We start from the raw sequence: 16,339 nt of genomic DNA on the forward strand, positions 1-16,339 counted from the left end.
AAAAGTGATCAGGGAAAAAGGTTCAGATGAAAAACTTGTTAAAGGAGTAGCTGAGAGGGGAAAGGCATGGTATTTGGGAAAAGCATGATCACAAGGTGGTGACTGAGAACCTCCTGTTTTTCACTTCCTAGGTTGATGGGATTTCCAGGTTTTACCATGGTCTGATAAGTGGATCCATTTACGTCCTCCTGAGGATATTACCAGTCCAACTCCTGGTGGTAATGCACACGATCATAGTAGTGCTTTTTTTTTTTTCCTCAAAGAGATGGGGGTCTCTCTTGCTCAGGCTGGTGTGCAGGGGCATAATCATAGTTGACTGTAACCTTGAACTCCTGAACTCAAGTAGTCCTCCCTGTTGGTCTCCTGAAGCGCTGGGATTACAGGTGTGAACCTGTCAAAATCAGTGGCTCATTTATAGAGCTCGATACAGCTCTAATCGAGAAGCAATCCTTTTTTACTCTGAGATACTCCAAGTTAAATCAAGCATCCCAGGCTTAACAGGACAGCATAACAAGAACTGCGCCACCATGTGGTTCAGTAGGGAACATCTTGTGTGTGGAAACTACGTTATCCTAACCCTTTCTCCCACAAATACACAGAAGTCAGTACCACTGACAATAAATTTATAGGTAACTGCCACCAGAGATTAGCTCTCTAGAGTGGACTATATAGGCATTTTTAAGAGGCAAGGCAGTTCACTTTGCAATGCACACAATTATAGCTCAACCTAAAACCCATCTGAGACTCTGCAGCCTTCTAAAGGGAAAAGACAGGTAAAAATGACTAGACATCAAGCCCTTGTTAAAGAAAACGAGTTTATTTTAAAAAGCTCTAAATGCCCTGTGCTTGGTCCCTGGTCAGAGAGAGAGGTCTCAAGAGTTACTACCTGCACAGGGGCTGAAGGTACAGGGGGAAAGCCAGGTTTCAGTTGGTTGAGGAGTCATACCTTAATCCGTTAGGCTTTTTTGGATAGTCTTGCCGTGACCCAGGCTGGAGTCGCACCACTGCAACCACCTCCTCCCAGGTTCAAGTAAGTCTCCTGCCTCAGTCTCCCGAGAAGCTGGGATCACAGGCATACTGCACCATGCCCAGTTAACTTTTGTATTTTTAGTAGAGATGCAGTTTCGCCATGTTGGCCAGGCTGGTCTCGAACTCCTGACCTCAAATGATCCGCCTACCTTGGCCTCTCAAAGTGCTGGAATTACAGGCATGAGCTACCACACCCGACCTGTGTTAGGCATTTTTAAGGAGATGGCAATCTACCTCCTGATGGTAAGAAAATGTAGACTCCCAAGACTCATGTTTTAACTTTTTAAGTTAAGTGGAAGTCACTTGCCTCTGTCATGCATTCCAAGACCACAAAGTTTTAAGAGCTACTGGGATAGCAAATGAGGCTTGAATTCTGTGTTGACAAGCCCACACACCTCATTTCATTTAGTATCCAAGAAAAAAAAAAACACCTCTTCCACTCCAGGACTGGTATCTCTTGGCTTTTCTGCCATAATCTGAATCAGGCCAGCTCTCCTTCCTCTAGGATTCACATGGTGATCCTGTAGTTGCTGGGATGCAAGGCAGCAACACCCTTCTTTCACAGAGCAGGAAGTCTGATTATAGACCAGCTACTCCCACACCAGTGAGAGTCCATGGTGGGCACTTGGGCCGCCTCCTGAGGGACAGTGAGGCGGGGGTCCAGGGTTCTGGATGCCCAAGGCAGGGCCAGGTCTCAGCCCTAGCTCTGGGCCAGCACAGTGCCCCGGTTTGACTGCACCAACTCACAAGCTCTGAGCTGGGGTTCTGGCAGGTGGGGCTCAGCTAGAAGCAGGTTAGACAGTGTTGCTAATTCTTCAGCAAAGTCCTGCAATAAGCAGAAAGATAAGGGAAAAGGCAGCATGTAATTCTCAACAGCTCATCTTTTTTGGATAGTCTCTTTTTCACTGAAGACCAGCCCAAACGCTAAACCTTAGCTAACCACTCAATAGACAACAAGCTGGCTACATTATTTTGTCTCACCTGCCTTCCACACTGAAATGGACATGAAACCTAGTCTGTTAGTTAGTACTTTGGGAGGCTAAAGTTATGGCAGGGAGTGAACTCTGATGGGGGAGGCACAGGCTTTACCACTTTTTGAGTATTATTGAGTGCATCTATTTCATCTTGAAATTATTAGTACTATTAGATTAATTAATTGCCCCAAATCATAAAAAAAAATTTACCAAGATTAAAATCTACATTACTCGGATTTTAAAAACCCACACACTCTGCTGTGCTGCTTTCCAATTAACTGCCTTCCTTTCCTCTTCCCACTAACACAGTCCCTCATATAATAACTACTCAAATCGGGATGATTTCAGGGTGGCCCTGAAGACTCTTGACAAAAATCCACTTAGTTTTGTCCCATCACTTGCTTCCTTTCAAGACTAATGGGAGACAGAGACTCCTTACCCTTGGCCACTGGGCCTGGTGGAGGCTGCCCAGGCAGGCCTCTATCTCCATCCGTCCCATTAGACCCTTCTCCACCAGCTCCCGGAGCAAGAATAGCAGTAAGTCCCACTGCAAAACATGAGAAGGTCAGGGTTGCTAGGAGGATGGCCAAGTGACCCTGATGACACAGATTGAGATCTCAAAGGACAGAGCTACTGGGAAGAGACTTTAGATAAGTGGAGTCCATTTCTGTGTGGGACAGGAAGGGGAAATAAAGGAAGCAGAGCAGCTCAGACAGTTTGGGACAAGGGTGGTGGATGTTCTGAGCTTGACTGCAGAGAGGGCTGAGATGCTTTCCTGTTCCTTCTGACTCACCTCCCTCGGTCTTGTATCTGCCAGAAGCCCCACATTTCTTGGGCTCAGCAGCAGCTGCAATGGAACCGGCCCCTGAAAGTGTTCCTTCCACAAGGAAAGCAGCATGTGCAGAAGCCTTCGAGCCTGCCCTCTCTCCAGCCTGTGCTGTGCTGGGGGCCCTAGGATGGGAATCTGATCTGCAACTGTGGAAAGAGAGGAAAGCCAAGCTTTAAGAGATGGGGGCAGGCTGGATGTGGTGCCTCACACCTGTAATCCCAACACTTTGGGAGGCCAAGGCGGACAGATCATGAGGTCAGGAGTTCGAGACCCAGCTGGCCAACATAGTGAAACCCTGTCTCTACTAAAAATGCAAAAATTAGCTGGGTGTGGTGGCACGCACTTGTAGTCCCAGCTACTTGGGAAGCTGAGGCAGGAGAATCGCTTAAACCCAGGAGGCAGAGATTGCAGTAAGCTGAGATCACACCACCACATTCCACCTGGGCAACAATAGCGAGATTCCATCTCAAAAAAAAAAAAAAAGAGAAGGAGCAGAAGAGGGCTGGTTTTTAATCTTGCTTGTACCCAACCCTGAGATTTGGGGCATCAGGCAAGAGGGTTATGATGGAAAAGAACCATACCAAGGAAGGAAGCTAACTCCACAGAGCACTTTGCCAGATGCTGTTCAGCAGGTGGGCACAGGAACTGCGGGGGGAAAATGGAGACCATAGGCATCACCATAATTACTGCTGCGAGAATTGGACCTGAGCCAGCGTGGCTCTGGTTATCAGGTCTCACACAAGGACAGAGAAAGGCGGCCCTCAGGTGGCAAATGCCACCTCTCACCTGGCGGCACTGCAGCGTCTGGCCCAGCTGGCATACGAGCTGTTCCAGATGCTCTGGGGAGACTCCCTCGTCAGAGTCCCTTGGTCCCACAGCCAAGGAGAGCACGTCCTGTAGAGAGCAGAGGGAGACATCACCCTGTGCTGGAGAGTAAGATGCCACAGAGAATTGGCCTTGGGACAGGGATCAGCCAGTGGAGAGAGGCAGAATAGGGTCCTGAGGTATGGTAAGTGAAGCCAAGTTGCCCCTAGACCTGGGACTTGGATAGGATGCCATAGCAAGGGGGAGCAACCACATGGACAACAAAAGACAGAACAGATGGAGCAGGTCAGCTGAGGGACCACAGGCTGCCAGAGCATGGGAAATGTCACTCAACTTGGGACCAAACTGTAGCAAACCAACTCCCATAGGGCATCTTATTTTTGAAGCATGTACGGAAACTGGTCTATCAGATACTTCCTTAGGATCTCTCTCTAATGCCTCTCTGTTCATCTCTGGAGAGCTGAGCTTTCAATGCAGAAGTCCTCTGCATATTGGCAACCAGTATCAAATGGCCACTAAGCCTCTTCCCCCTATACAATCTCCATTTTAAGTTACTGCACCTTACTGCCTATTATCAATCTCCATTCCTAGATTATTATCCTAGACCAGAACTAGACAGTAAATATTTTAGGCTTTGCATGTCATAAGGTCTCTGTCTTAACTATGCATCTCTGCTGTTATTGAGTAGTTGCCCAAAAGCAGCCACACACAACTGGTACACAAATGAATATGGCTGCATGCCAATAAAACTACTCACAAAACAAGGGGCAGGCTCACTTCAGTCCATGGGCTATTTGTTGACTCCGCTCTAGACAATCTTTGAATTTTTAAAATCAGGTTAGGAGAACTGATGGGTTTATTCTTACTGCCTATAAGTAAGCATCACCTCCCACACAGAACATTTCTGAAGTTGTCTCCAAATACTCGGGTGAGTGCCTCTTAGAGACTCAATGACTAGGAAGTCATTCACGAGCCCCCTCATCACTATGTGCATAAGCATATCATCAATCAAAAATGTCCTATCTGCCCATTTCCCCTTTTGGATGATTAAAAAGTCTAGAGTGACAATTGGGAAAACCATTCAATCCAGCTCTGCCCTACCTAACCTCCATCAGTAATCAATAGAACAGGGACTAGCTGGACAGCACAGACAGCTTCTACATAAAAATCCTGGAGCTGATGTGAGAAAGGAAAGAAACCAGGCACAGAGCAGGGAGAGGGAGCAGGTAAGCCAAAGGGAGTAGGGTAGCCGTGTACTTTTATCTCGGAGATGAGGTGGGAGGGGAGGGGAGCATGGTGCTCACAGGCGCGGGAGCAGCCCCTCCGCTCCCCCCGGGCAGCAGGTTCAGGACCCTGGGCTCGAAGTGTGCGACTCACTGCTGCTTTCACCTCCCTCCTGATCAGTGCTGTGGGGCAGAGGGAGAATGGGAAAGGGGTCACTGGAGGGCCCTGCACAGGCTCACCATGCTGACCCATGCCTCTCACCGTTTACTATGGGCTCTCAGTCTCATCTCCCCCAAAATGCCTCCGACTCTCTATCAGTCCACTCTTTAAACACTTGATTCAGCCACTACCCTCTCCTGGACCTTACCTGTGATGTTGGCTGACAGCCAAGCACAAGCTTTCTCTGTTGCAAGCCCCACAGCAATGTTCTCTGCACTGCTCAGAACCTGGAAACCACAACTACAGAGTCAGGGGCTGAGGGAGGGCTGGGTGCAACAAGGGATGCCAGAGTCAAGCATCAACCTCCCCAACCCTGAGCATCACACAGAGTGTGTGTGCATATGACTAGTCCATGCATCTCTCCCACAACCACCTGGCCTGCTAGTGGCAGGCTTCCCTCCCACGTACTGCTGCTGGAGTCTCCTCTGGAAGCAGCGCCCGCACAGCCCCAGGGCTCTTCCTTTGACAGAACCTAAAAGGAGACAGACAGGGTAAGTGGTCTCTGTGTATTTCTGCCTGGCTCTAGAAGTAAATGCCCTGAGTATACCAAGCACCTGACCTGGGAGGCTGTACCTTGGAAGGAGGCACCATTTGCTCTCCCACACCCACCCCAGGTGCCAAAAAAACGAAAGCCCAACTGCCAGTCCCACAGCATCACACGCTCCCAAATGTAGGTTTGGATTTTGCGCCACAAAAAGCCTACAGCCAATGCTGAGCCTTCAGAGAATGGGCATGGGAAGAAGAAAAAAGGTGTGAAGGAAAAAGTAAGTGTGGAAGAGGAAAGAAAGGATGGAGGAAAAACAAGACAGGATCAAATGAAACAGCACTTCTTACTCCCGTCCTAGGGCCAATGCCTGGGCCCCGTGGGGACACAGCCGGGAATACAAGATCTCCAACAGCTGGGCTGGGTCTCCCCCTTCCTCTCCCTGTGTCACCAGCTGCTCTTGGAGAAGTGACTCTACCTGGCGCACCAGATCTGCCACCAGTGTAGCCCTGCAGCAGAGACAGCAAGGTTGGGGGTGGTTGGAGGGTGAATCGGAAAGGGGCTGCAAATTTAAGGAAATTTGGTCAGAATTTCCTTCAAAATGTGTCAGCCATTTCAGCCCCACACCCACCCTCTGGCTGACCACCTCAGTTTAGCAAATGAGGAAAAAGGGGAAAAACTGGTAGCAGGATGAGCCCAGGATCCTTAACCCACTCTTACTTGATATGTTTGACACAGTTCGATCCAATTCTCTCTGCCACAAACTCTACAGTCCGGCGCAGGGAGGGTGGCTGGTTGTGGAAAAAGGCCTGGGCGAGCTGTGCCTGTGGGGAGGAGGGAGAGGCAGTGAGGCTTCCTCCAGCCTTCCCCCTCTACACCTTCCACCTGGGGCTGCCTCAGCCTTGCCCTTACCTGCAGCCCCTGGCTGGTCTGGGGAGGCTGGGCTCCCAGGCTGCTGGTGGTGGTGGTGGTGGGGGTGATTTTCCTCACGAAGCCCCCACTCCGTCCACTGCTGCCTGACACCCACAAAGCAAGCAGTTTCCGGAGCTCTCCTGTATTCATTGAAGTCCAAGTTCTCAGTTCCAGAACCCTCTCCCCTCCCTAAGCATCATGGACTTTATTTGTAGAGTCAAGAGGCTCAGACAGCCAGGAATGATCTGAACGGAGCAACATGTGAGGGAGTTGGGCCAAGGGGGTGCTTTCTGGGTACTCAAGGAGGGACAGACCAAGGACCATCCAGGGAAACGGGTGCTTACCGATGTAGGGGCAGCAGGTATAGAGCAGCTGCTGGTCCACCACAGGCATGCTGTCCTGGGGAGAACAGGCCAGTGTCAGCAGGCTGCCCCTCCCCCAGCACGTGCCCAGGAAGCAGGCAGTTGGCAGGGCATTTACAAGGGTTACATCTTCCCCTGGCTGGGCCTCCCCAGGCAGCCCACTTCCTTTATTCTTGGGATTCCCATGAGTCTGACTGGACCCCGACACTCACCAAGCCATGCTCTGGGGCTACTATGTCCATCTCAAAGGCATCTGAGGGACCCTCTTCTAGAAAGAACAAGTCCTCGGGGACTGTGGGAATCTGGCAGGACAGGAGGACAGTCACAGCTCTAGTCGACTTCAGAGACCCCCCTGGTGTAGGTGCCAGCTTCACAGCAGCCTCTGAGACAATGGGAATCCCCAGGCCTTTCCTGAACCTTCATCTTCTGGCCCCTGCCTCATTCACCCTCAGACATTTGCCCTTTCCCCATCTTCAGCTGCAGAATCTCCCCAGTTTGGACCCTCACTCTGCCCACCTGGAAAAGCCAGCCCAGGACAGCAAGCAGCAGCAGCTTGTTCAGAAAACACATCTTCCTCTCATTCTCCTGCGACAACACCAAGCTCCTGAAACGTCGATGGACAGTATATTGGTTTGAGAACAGAGGCGGCAAAAGCTGTCACTGGAGGCTGGCTCACAAAAACAGACCTAAAAGGGACTGGGGCCATGTCGGCAAGCAGGATCTCCCCAGCCTCCCCTCCTGCATCTGGACCGTCTCTCAGCAAGGCCACCTCAGGAACAGCACGAGGCCAATCAAAGTGCAGATGATTTCCCACTGTCTGCCTCTGGGGAGCCAATTCTGCCTCTCCCACGGCTCAGTTATGGCCAGGGCACCACGCAATGCAGACTCCTCAACCCTCTTTATCAATAACAGGCTTGACCAGTGTCCCCCTACTCTGGAATCCTTTCGTCAAACCTTAGCCTGGCTCCACTCACCGGTGCAGGCGCAGCAGGAGAGTGAAGATGCCCTGATAATAGTCCAGCAAGGGAACAACATGGTCAGCAAAGGACAGGAACTCCACCAGCCAGGGCACAGTGAGCACCGCCCGGCGGGCCTGCAGCCCTCGCTGCAGCAGAGTCCGTACATCCAGGACCGGAGGGACCTGGGAGGGCCAGAGCTCAGTTAGAGGGCAGGTCCCTGGGAAGGGCTGGGAGATGCTCTCTAACCTGCCTGGTTCCCGGAATAGCCAAGGAAACCAGTGAGCCTCAGTGCCTGGCTGGTCCTCCCTGCTCCCTCCTCACCAGAATCCCCCGCCCATTCACCTGGCTCCTGAGGGCCAGAATGGAGTCCTGAAGCTCACCAGTCGGGGGAGGTTCAGGCCCCCGGTATGGCAGGAAAGCTACAAAGCCCAGGAATTTGGCCAAAAGCCTCAGGCTAAGAAGCACCACAGCAAATTGCCTCCGTTCACCCTGCATGGAATCAAGGGAAGTAAAAAGTCCAAGCATGAGGCTTCCAGAACAATTTTTTCTTGAACATATTCCCTTCCCTCCAGGGTCAGACCCCATTATTTCCCTTGTTCTGTTTTCAGACCTGCCAGTCTACATCTGACTCCCCATCTTCATCACTGGGCTCATGCTGGGGCAGGGTGAGGCCATTGAGCTCCCGGATCTTCAAGCTCAGACTGTCCATGAGATGCTGGTTAAACTGGAAGCTGAGAAGGGGTGGGTGGGGCATAAGCACTGGAAGAGGTGCAGGAAGAGGCAGATTCAAGAAGGAGCACTCCAGAGGGAAGGGAGCAGGACAGAAAGGGAAGCTGAGGAGCAACAAAATCACCCATGTGGGTGACAGAAGTGCAATGAAGCCAGCAAGTACAAGCTGGAAGAAGCCTATTCTGTTATATTCCAGGCAAAGGAGACTGTTTACCCTTTTGGGAAGTTACACCTTTCCTGGCCTCTGCCCCATTCCTTGTAAGACACAGGGGAGCCTACCTGCTGGCACTAAGAATGAAGTCCCTGAAGAAGCCTTGACAGCCTGGGAAGGTCGGGGGTGGGCAGGGCCCCCCACTGCTCTGAGGGGTCACAAGCCGTTCCTGTAGGCGCCACAACCGCCCCAGCTTGTCAGCTCCCAGCATACTCAAGACATCTGGGGCCTCGCCCAAGACAGTGCCCCCAGCACCGCCAGGGCTCTGACACATCTCGGGTGAGAGAGAAAGGAGAGAAATTAAATAATCAGTAAGTGGGAGGGAAGGACTGAACAAAATAAGGAGAAAGTAATCAACATTTAAGGAATGCACTTTAGATAGCTTTTCTGAGGTGTGAATTACAGGATTGTTTCACAGGTGAAACTAAAACTGCAAGGTTAAGCATGCGCCTAGGGTCACTAGCTAGGATCTGAAACTAAGCTTGACTACTTACTAAGCCTGGGCTCCTTACCACAGCACAAATCAGAGGGAAAGCAGCAGCAGGCTGGGGGAGATACAGGGTCCAGGGCATGTCAGAGAGTGCCCTGGCTTTTCTTTGTCCATGCAAGTTTCAGCCACCCCACCAAGGAGTAGAACTCTTGTTCAAATTCCAGCCCAGGACATGCCTGGCTGTCTGCCCTATCCCAAAGTGCAGTCATTACGTGGCTGCCTCTGATATCTGCTGTTTAATGTGGATTAATCTCTTGCTGGGGCTGTTACCTGGAGTAGTTGTTTTTGGAAAAGTCGAACAAAGTGGCTGTGACTGCAGGCTGCAGAGAGCTGACCCATCATGGCTCTGAGGAACAGAAGGCAGGAATGAAGGGTGTGGAGGGGAGAGAGAGGAAGAAAGATGAGAGAAGCAGCCAACCCTTGGGCTTCCCAGCCCTTTAGCAGGAACTTGAGCCAGCCTACACAGGGACATTGAAGGTAAGGGACACTCCCTCAGCACCAAGTTCCCCAAAGTTAGAGGTGCACTTAACCAGAATATCACACCATCCCTCCTGTCTTCAGCCGCACTGACAGGTGGCGAGTTTCATGACCGATGTGAAGGGAGATGACTGGACTGAAGTAGGCATTCTGAGCCCAGGCATCTACCTACAGTGACCAGACTTGCCCAAACTAGAGAATGGAGAAAATGGAGGCTAGATGCGTCTAACCAGTGGCTTGGGCCAAAAAAACTCCAGCAGCCTGGGTTAAGAGCTTTGGACTTTTTCCAAGCATTTGCCACTACAGAATAAGAATAAGGCACTTTTGAGTGAAAAGAGCTTAAGAGACACATCCCTTTCAAGTAGAGGCAGAGTTATCAGTAACTAAAGATATTTCAGACAATAGAACAGAACAGCTAAGGGCTTGAAGGAGATGGGGAAAGCCTTCCCTCCTCCATCAGTTCCCTGAGCGGCACTGAGCTACTCACTGCCAGGCACAAGAAAGACAAGGTCTGAGCACCCACCTGATTCTGCTGCCCAAGCCCTTCTCAAAATCCCAGCCAGCCTCCTCATGGTGATCTTCCCACTCTCGCAGCACCTCATAAAACACATCCCTAACGCATAAGAATGCCTGATCAGCTGATATACTCACTCCCACCAGTGTCTTCCCACCCCTGGAAGAACTGAGGACAGGACTATCCACAGCCCCATTTTTTTTGTTTTGTTTTTGGAGATGGAGTCTTGCTCCTGTCACTCAGGCTGGAGTGCAATGACGAAATCTCGGCTCACTGCAACCTCTGCCCCTTCCCCACCAAGCGACTCTCCTGCCTCAGCCTCGGTGTCCCTCACCACACCCAGGTAATTTTTGTATTTTTAGTACATATGGGGTTTCACCATGTTGGCCAGGCTGGTCTTGAACTCCTAACCTCAGAGTTCAAGTACTTTGGACCTCCCAAAGTACTGGGATCACAGGCATAAGCCACTGGGCCTGGCCAGCAGCCCCATTTTTTAATCTCTCAAGAATTCTCTACATAACGGCACTATAGACCAGCAGCAGCATACTACAGGCTTCATGTGCTTCTGTGGGCAGTTCACCCTGACACACTCTTGCCTGAGAACCCTGAGACTAAAGCCATACACCTGTGACATGGCTGGGTAAGCGCTAGGGTTTAGGTCCACAGGTGCACAACAGAAGGAAGCCAAGTGGCCCCTATGATGGCCGGCAGTAAAGACCTGGGAGGACTAACCCACCACCTAGTTAGTGCTAAACTCATAATTTTTATGAAACCAAAACAGCTGCCTAGTCCAGAAAAATGTCATCTCATTCCCTCCCCCAAAAGTCCCTTTTCTTATCACCTCTGTTTTTTAAAAGTATGAAAGGCTCGGTCACTGGAGAAGTTGGCACGATTGTCAGTCTCTGGCTGAAAGGAGACAGCCTGAGCAGAGGGTGGCATCACCAGAGAGACCTAAAATACAGCAGGAACATTAGGAACTGCAGGGTCATGCTGAGAAAACTTCTCCCTCTTATTCTCGCCCAAAGTTAGCTCACATTACACTTAAGTGTCGTCAGCAGGGTTGCAGGACTTTATGTAAGCTAAGCAAGGATCAGGTCCAGGCCAGTGGGCATCTAAGCTGGAGTTACTACCTTGGCAACACTGCCCTCATAGGCAGCTCGAAGGCGGCCTTGCAGAGCTGGTGAGAAGCACAACAGCCGCTCATTCTCAGCCAGCAGCTTCAATGTCCCTTTGTCCAGATTGGAAAGAACCCTGCAGGGACAAGAGCACCTATGACTGAGACGGGAACACAGACTGCAAGTAGCAAGCAAGCACCTGCACACCACACAGAGCATCTCTAAAGCATGGTGCAGGTATGCAAGCCCAGTTAAGTACTGCAAGATCACAGGCCAAGGATCAAAGATAATGAAAGTAAAGGGGAGGATATGAGGCTACAGAACAGGGACCAAGACAACAGGACAGGAACATTACTAGAAACCCAAAAAGCTCAGCTGCCAACACCAAAGGGGTCCATATATATATATTTTTTTGAGATGGGGCCTCTGTCACCCAGGCTGGGCTGCAGTGGCATGATCTCACTACAGCCTGGACCTCCTAGGCTCAGGTGATCCTCCCACCTCAGCCTCTTGAGTAGCTGGGATTCTAGGCGCACTCCACCACACCTGGTTTTTTTTTTTTTTTTTTTGGGTAGAGATAGGATTTTGTCATGTTGCCCAGGCTCGTCTCAAACTCCTTGGCTTAAGCCACCATCCTGCCTCAGCCTCCCAAAGTGGTGGGAATGCAGGCCTGATCCACCACACCTGGCCCTGTTTTATTCTTTTAGGGACTGCATTCAGAGCCTTAACACAAAGTTAAAGGTTACAGGTCGGAGTAGGTCCAGGGCCACTGTCCTGTGTTAAGCATGACCATACATCCCAGGCAGCCAGAGAACTAAGCAGATGATGAGAATGAGGCCCAAATGCCTTAGCCAGGGAAACTCACTGAAAGTGACACTCCAAAACCTGCACTGCAAAGAAGACACAATCATGGATGCTTTGGAACAGCGGACTTTCCAGGGAATCTAGAAGGACAGTACCAAGCTGTCAGTTAAAAAGGGTCCCATTTCTAGACCCCCCCCTCAAAAGTCGCTCACTAACCTAGGGCACCAGGACTTAGTTCAAAGTCATTGTCCTTGGCAGTCACCATCCTCCGGGCAGTGAGGAGCTGAAAGACGAAGAAAAGCTCCAAGAAGAGGTTTGGTACGAGGTTCTCTAGATAGATACAAAAAGAAATCCCATGGTATGGGGCACCATTCACAGCCAAGGCTCAGTTCCACGTGCCTTATCAATTCTCTTACCCAGCAATTCTACAAGTATCTCCACTCCATCTCCCTATGCTCTCACTCACCCGCAATGCACGAGGAGTAAACAAGGGCTACCAGCTCCAGGCGCTGGCGGGAAGACACTCTGGCAGGGTCCGCAAGTTCATCTGTGAGGCCTCCTGTCCAGTTGAGGAGGGGCGACCCCAATTCTGGGGTAGGACAGGTTGGGGTAGGTGACTGCTGCAGCTGCTTAGAGCTATAAGGATAAAGAAATTTCATCAGCAGTCAGCTTGGCTTCCCTGCCGCAGCCACACTCAGGTCCCTCCAGAGAAGATACCAACAGCCCAAGAGACAAACCCAGAGTCCCCAAGAGGGAAATCATTTTCAGGGAAAAGCCCTGAAGATCCCCACATGGAGGAAACCGACATCCCCAGGAGCGGCCAGGCCATACCGCTCCTTCCTGAGCATCTCCCGCTCCTCTTGCAGACTTCTGCACCCTGGGGGAAGGCCAAGGCCCCAAGGGCGAGTGTCCAGGGCTGAGGGTTGGGAACTGGGGACACAGCTGATTGGGGGTGAGGTGAAGCAGGTCTTGGGCTTGGAGAGTGACCGCTCTTCGCTCACCGGAGTTGGGTTGATCCTGCGAGAAGGCTTCGTCCTGCTGAGTAGCCACAGGTTTTTCTCAAATTCCTATCTTCAAACATCTCCCCTCCACCACCGCAACAGCTAGATCTCTTGCAAAAAAAAAAAAAAAAAAAACCCCACAAAAACCCTCACCATCACCCCCAACCTTCTAACCATCCTCGCGCTATACACTGCGGAGCGCCGAGCCCTGAATGACTGACTCCCCAGAGCCTTCGTATGAGAGCTGTATGAGAGCTGAGTCTCACCCTGTAGGGCCAGGGGGAACGGAGCCTACTGGAGGGAACTCCTCCAGGTTGCTGAGGTTTGGTGGATCAGAGAGCGTGAGGCTGGGGCGGCTGGGGCTGCCAGAGCCTCTAAGCCTCCGGCTCCCGGCTCCGGGCAGGCTCTCCACGCTGACCCCCTCCTCCAGGCTGCGGCCTCCACGCTCCCGGGCCGGCCCCGGGACCCGCCTCCTGCCCCCGCGGCGGGCCACAGGGGACTCGGCGGCGGTGCTCAAGGCCTCGGTCGGAGGGAAAAGCTGGCTGCGCGCCCCGCGGCTGCCCCGCGGCGGGCCTCCCGGCCTCCCTGGCAAGGCTGCCGAGGCGCCCGAGGCCTTGGCGGGGGTCGGAGGCCCCTGCGGGAGGACGCGGCTGCTCTGCTCCCTCAGGAAATTCAACAGGAACGGTACGAATTCTTTCCGCAGGGGCCGGAGTGAGCTCAGTGCGGCCGCCTCCCCGGGGTTATCCTAGGGCAGAAGCACAGGTCAAGGGGCGAGAGGGTCAGCCGCCGGCCAGGGGCCGTCAGCTGCCTGGGTCGCTGGGCGCGCCTCCGGTGGGCGGCCCAGGCAGCGGCGCCCAGTTGGAGTGCACTGGCCCGGCTGGTAGTCAGGCGTCCTAGAGGAAGGGAACTGGAGGGCTGGACTCCACCGCGGGAACCGGCTTCGGGTCAGGCTTGGGGGCGTGTCAGCGCTGTTACCTTCGAACCCTGGGTGCTGCGTGCGATCCACCGCACGACGGCTGCGACCGACACCTCTTCTCGCAGCAGCGACTCCAAAACCGCCGCCATCCCGGTCTGGGCGCTGTAGGGCGACTGCGCAGGCGCAGGCGCGCCAAGGGCGGCCAGGGATGGGCGGGGCCAGCGGCGGGGAACGACAGTTGGTTTCGCGGGGCAGGGAGGGGCAGGGCCAGCGGGGCGGGACGGAGCCGGCTATTGCCCAGCTCCGGTCAAGGCCTCGTTGGGTCCTCAGCCCCCGCCAACAGGCCGATTGTTGGGAGGTGAAGTGCAGCTCACAACCGGTGGTGAGGCCCGCCTTGGCTCCCTGTTCTGGCCCGATGAGCGATCTGAGGAAGGGATTCGAGCTGGGAGTGGGATTGCCGCGGAACAGACGCCCCTCTGAGGAGACGCAGAATCCGGGAGAGAGATAGGTGGAGGAGAACAGAGCCAGCCACCAGCCTATCTTCTGCTCTAAGCACATTCTTCCAAGAGTTTAAGTTTTCCAGGTCCAACTGGCACCACCCCAGAGAAATTATAAAGTTAATCTAATCTTTCATTTTGACGTTTTTCTCAAAAGCCAATTTTAAAATCCCTTGGCCGAGCAGTACTCATCGGCTTTTCAGCGCTCACCATCAGCTAATTGACCATTGAAGACAATTAATTACTTCTAGGAGGTTTTTAATAATCCCCAGGCCACAACCCTTAAAGTGCCTCCAGCCACCGTGCACACATAATTGCTTGTTTGTAGCTTTATTTACTTAAATGGATTTATATGAGGTTAATATTTCAACTACTTTGCAGTTTAGATGTCAGTAAGCATATGATTAGCTTCTGGGAGCTCAAGGTTTTGTTTTGCTTTTTTTTTTTTTTTTTTGAGACAGGGTCTTGCTCTGTTGCCCAGGCTGGAATGCAATGGCGTCAGCGAGGCTCACTGCAGCCTCCGCCTCCTGGGCTCAAGCCATCCTCCTGCCTCAGCCCCCGTAGGGGGCTATTTCCAGCTAATGTTTTGGCGGGGAGCGGGCGGCAGATCCAAAGTACTGGGATTACAGGCATAAGCCACCATGCCCAGCCTGAGTAATTCCTTAATCTCCTTTATTTAAAGAAACACGAGAGAGCATTTTAGATGTTGCTGCTCAGTGAGAAATCAAGTAAGGGAATCCAGGCAGACAAAAACAGATGGCACTATCATTCCAGGTGAAACCAAACCAAGGGCGGTGAGGCAGTGCCCTTGTGAATGCCTCCTGAGAGTTCCTCTGATTCAAAGGAAGGTTACAGGCAAAAAGATGAGGGTGGGGTGCAGGAATTTCTCTAGTGGTAGAAGGGTTGTTTCCTACGGAGAAGGAAAAAGTACCTCCAGCCAGAATAATGGACTAAAAGGGGGCTTTTTAGTATTTTAATTTTATTACAGGGAAACATCTCCTAATATCCTCAAACCCCGGTTTTCACCTGCAGGGACAATGAACACTTAGTTTCTATTCAGTACTGGGCTGCTTTTTTTTGGGAACCTCTGGATGTGGTACTGCATTTACAGTAACACTGTCTGCTCCCAGTTGATCTTGTAACCTCTGGTGTATTCAATAACTTTATTAAATTAGAAAAATAATAGTTCCACTTTTGAAATCCAAACCATCACACACATAGAACTAGATTTTGCATGCGGAATGAATATTTTATTACTAGGTTATAAAAATAAAATACAAAATAATTTTAAAACAGAACTTAAAACACTGTACAAAGCTTTAATATGATACAAATGGGAAAATTAAATAAATAATTACACTTTTATGTACAGGTGGCCTATACAAAAGCACTCCATGTTTCTGCCAATACTCTATGTCCTTGGTTGCCTGAGCAAAATTGTATAAAGGAGCTGCTCGTAGGGGAAAGGGACACAATAAAACACCTCTGGAGTTATTTCAAAGAGTAGTTTCTCATCTCTCTGATTTCAGAAAGAGGAGAAGAGAGGGAGAGAAAAGTAGAATTATTAAAGTTATCTATTCTAACTCAGTGGTCTTGTTCAACAAGAAAGAATTGTGGTTTGCGGCTGAATCTGATTTAACAGCTGCCAATATCTCATTATTTTCAAGATGTTTATCTAATTCAAAACTAACTGCTCCCCACTCCCTCTTTTTCTCCTAAAAGCTGGGAACTTGTAAGTAAATAGCCCAGTGAAATAGACACTGGCTAT

At 51.3% G+C, this 16,339-nt stretch overlaps 1 protein-coding gene across 15 annotated transcripts; it reads right to left on the minus strand.

Moving 5' to 3' along the window:
- Positions 1 to 801: 801 nt before the first annotated feature.
- CDAN1 (codanin 1) lies at positions 802 to 14,245 on the minus strand. Of its 15 annotated transcripts, none has more exons than XR_013520887.1 (28): positions 14,134 to 14,245; positions 13,425 to 13,903; positions 12,989 to 13,195; positions 12,624 to 12,793; positions 12,374 to 12,487; positions 12,219 to 12,297; positions 11,369 to 11,489; positions 11,080 to 11,189; positions 10,248 to 10,337; positions 9,518 to 9,593; positions 8,826 to 9,031; positions 8,428 to 8,548; positions 8,160 to 8,306; positions 7,833 to 7,999; positions 7,375 to 7,462; positions 7,071 to 7,160; positions 6,841 to 6,890; positions 6,497 to 6,636; positions 6,305 to 6,408; positions 5,935 to 6,093; positions 5,509 to 5,572; positions 5,249 to 5,327; positions 4,962 to 5,063; positions 3,619 to 3,726; positions 3,414 to 3,477; positions 2,797 to 2,978; positions 2,443 to 2,550; positions 802 to 1,855 (listed from the first exon to the last, which is right to left on the minus strand). XR_013520887.1 is itself a non-coding variant. In XM_002753367.6 (28 exons), the coding sequence occupies exons 1-28, from the start codon at positions 14,221 to 14,223 to the stop codon at positions 1,730 to 1,732; spliced, it is 3,690 nt and encodes a 1,229-aa protein (XP_002753413.1). In that variant the 5' UTR covers positions 14,224 to 14,245; the 3' UTR covers positions 802 to 1,729. The 15 variants fall into 15 exon arrangements, 7 of the variants coding, with proteins under 7 accessions (XP_002753413.1, XP_009003551.1, XP_017832274.2 ...); XR_013520886.1 differs by having other exon boundaries at positions 4,915 to 5,063; XR_008474685.2 differs by having other exon boundaries at positions 6,841 to 6,895.
- Between the last annotated feature and the right edge of the window lie 2,094 nt (positions 14,246 to 16,339).

The sequence above is a fragment of the Callithrix jacchus genome, chromosome 8, assembly GCF_049354715.1.
Source record: "Callithrix jacchus isolate 240 chromosome 8, calJac240_pri, whole genome shotgun sequence".
Classification (NCBI taxonomy): domain Eukaryota; kingdom Metazoa; phylum Chordata; class Mammalia; order Primates; family Cebidae; genus Callithrix; species Callithrix jacchus.

Excerpts from the sequence above, each read along its gene's own strand:
- CDAN1 (XM_035261994.3), bottom strand. The coding sequence starts at position 14,223 with ATGGCGGCGGTTTTGGAGTCGCTGCTGCGAGAAGAGGTGTCGGTCGCA. Across the intron at positions 8,307-8,427 it reads AGTCAGATGTAGACTGGCAG|GGTGAACGGAGGCAATTTGC; the intron begins GTCTGAAAACAG and ends GATTCCATGCAG. Across the intron at positions 1,856-2,442 it reads ACCAGGCCCAGTGGCCAAGG|GACTTTGCTGAAGAATTAGC; the intron begins GTAAGGAGTCTC and ends TGCTTATTGCAG.